At 43.9% G+C, this 2,633-nt stretch overlaps 1 protein-coding gene across 1 annotated transcript; it reads right to left on the reverse strand.

Moving 5' to 3' along the window:
- Positions 1-850: 850 nt before the first annotated feature.
- LOC131298513 (F-box protein At2g40925-like) lies at positions 851-2,317 on the reverse strand. Its single transcript, XM_058323994.1, has 2 exons — positions 1,271-2,317; positions 851-939 (listed from the first exon to the last, which is right to left on the reverse strand). Exons 1-2 carry the CDS (start codon positions 2,190-2,192, stop codon positions 851-853), a joined length of 1,011 nt encoding a protein of 336 aa, XP_058179977.1. The 5' UTR covers positions 2,193-2,317.
- Between the last annotated feature and the right edge of the window lie 316 nt (positions 2,318-2,633).

The raw sequence follows: 2,633 nt of genomic DNA on the forward strand, positions 1-2,633 counted from the left end.
AGAGTTTGGGTTCGCTTGAGTTTAATGAGCTGAGCCGAATCAAACCTGAGTCTTGACGAGCTCAATTCGAGCTTAGATTCAGCTCGGCTTGATTCATTTGAGTTTAACAAGCCAAACTCGAGCCAAGATATTCAAGGTCGAATCGAACTCGAGCCGAATCCGAGCCGAACTCGAGCCAGACTAGTATCTTAATGAACTCAACCGAGCCGAACCCGAGCCTTGAAAAATTTTAACGAGCCGAACTCGAGCCAAATTGTTTAGGCTCGAATCGAACCCGAGCCGAACTCATACCTTAACGAACCCGAGCCGAACTTAACAGGGTTCGGCTTGATTCGATTCGTTTACAGCCCTAGATGTGACCCTCCCTCATGCTCTATCAGCGCGTCATGCATGAATAGACGGGTTAAGTAATCTTTTTTCACTTCTCCATCTCTCGAAAATGTCGTAGAAACGCTTCACATAAGCCTAATATATGGTAAAATCTTTCGTAGACGAATGTTCTCAAATATTCCTCACTCATCAGAAACTCTTCAAATATGTCAAGGTTACCCGCTAAATAGTGGAGGGAAGTCTAATCTAAGTTCTTTTAGGATTAGGAGTGTCATATAATAAATGTGTGCTCGTGGATTATTATCCAACCAGATGGTTGACTATAGCAAAAACTCTAATGCCTCGTAACTATATTCATAGTTGAACGTCGAAAATTTTTACTTATAGTTGAACGTCGAGAAACTTAATTAGTATAACCCAGCGTACGCGATTTCATCAAAAGACATTGTCAAATGTCCATACATGATACAACCAACCTAAAACATAGAATAATGCACGCAAAATAATAGACGGGGTTAACTTAGAGGTGAGCCTCGTACTCTATTAGCGCGTACTGCAGTGAACGCCGAATTTTGGCGCGAATATAGGGCCTTTCAAACCTTAGAAAAACTGGAAAGCGAAAGACAAAAACAGAACATGTGGAAACTAATGACAAACTGGTGTCTTTTTTTGTTCATAAATAGTTTGGTATAGAAGGGTAAAGGGTGGGGAACGATAGGACTATTTAAAGGCAGGGCCACACAGGCCATTGAAAAGGGACGAACTCGTCAGAAAATTCATCAAAACGGTAGGGATAAAGGACTTCGATTTTTCTCTCAGTTTGATCATAAGATATGATCTCATTTGATGATGTGAGGAGAATTATGTGAGGATTCCAAGGGCTAATTGCGATTGGGAAAGGATAATGGTGACCAACTTCGAGCCCGAAATCCGAACCAACTGATTCTGTGAGCCAACGTCCATCGACTAACTTCAACCACATCCTCATCGTCGTCCAAGTAGCTTCCACCCTCGCGTTTGCTCTTGAGAACCCACACCTCAATCGATCCAAGAATGATAAAAAATTGAAGACATCGATTTTGTGTTCCTTCAAAATCCTTGCGACCGTATCCGTCAATTCCCCTGTCCAACGGCAAATTGATCAATTTTACGCGACCCTTTGGATTGTCAGGATTGTATGCAACAACCCGCTTCCCATACCAATCCCACCAGTGAAACACGCCTCCTATAACCTTTGCGGCAGTAAGTTGCCCCAAATAAAATCCCGCCCCGGCCATCACTGTCGATTTGCTCCACTTCCCAGTTTTCGACGAATACGTTTCCACTTCCCGGGTTTTGGCTTCGTTATCAGGCAACTCAACGGGAGGAAGCGTTCCGCCTACACGCACCAGCTTGTAGCTGAGACCGTTAATCTTGCGGCCGCCTGTTTCTTGTTCATGGCAGACAAATCCTACGTGAGCGTGCGGGTAATTTTCAAGGGGTTTGGGAAGTTTGATGTGCTTCTTGGAAACGAGGTCTAAGACGTGGCAAGTATTGTGATTTAGGCTGACTAGAAGGAGGCCTTTGGACGAGGCTAGTACATTGCGGAGGTTTTGCAAACAATCCAGGCTCTCGAGTTCCCGTGTCTCCATTGCGGTAGAGCTGATGAACTTGTTATGCCGGGTTTTCGAACGATGGGAGGGAATACAACTGTAAAAGAAGCCGATGGGAGCGTTTTTACAGTGTCGAGATAGGTAATTCTTGCGGAAAGCTGCAGCCGAGATCGTATCGTTCCAATCCGAGGACACACACTTGAATCTCATGACTGACTTCACAGGCAACCTAAGAAGTATTTCCAAGACGATGTCCTTGGGAAAGTCCATTGCGCTCTCTCGATCGATCGATCTCGACAAGAGCTATCGAGGCCTGACTATTTCTCTACTATAACCTCCCCCTTCCCATCATCATACCGGACTCTGGCTTAATATAGAGTTGGAGTTATACAAGGAGGGGGAGACAAGACTAGACTAGACTTTGGAAACAGGATCGGAATAATATATTTTTTTTGGAAAAGCAAATCCGTGAAATATACCGGGAATTTTGGCTTAAAATGGATTTGGAGCTTAGTCATATAATTTAAAAACCTTTGCTCCCTCTCCCAATTGGCGATCTACGCTCACGCTTTTCTATCATCGCTCTCACAAATTTATGATCTGCTCTCGCGCTTTTCTACACTTTCACACGCACGCGCATTATGTGACTTAGATGTTGAGTTATACAGAGAGTGAGAGACTACTCTAAGTATGGAAACACAATCATTGAAT

This window comes from Rhododendron vialii, chromosome 8a, assembly GCF_030253575.1.
Source record: "Rhododendron vialii isolate Sample 1 chromosome 8a, ASM3025357v1".
NCBI classification, from domain to species: domain Eukaryota; kingdom Viridiplantae; phylum Streptophyta; class Magnoliopsida; order Ericales; family Ericaceae; genus Rhododendron; species Rhododendron vialii.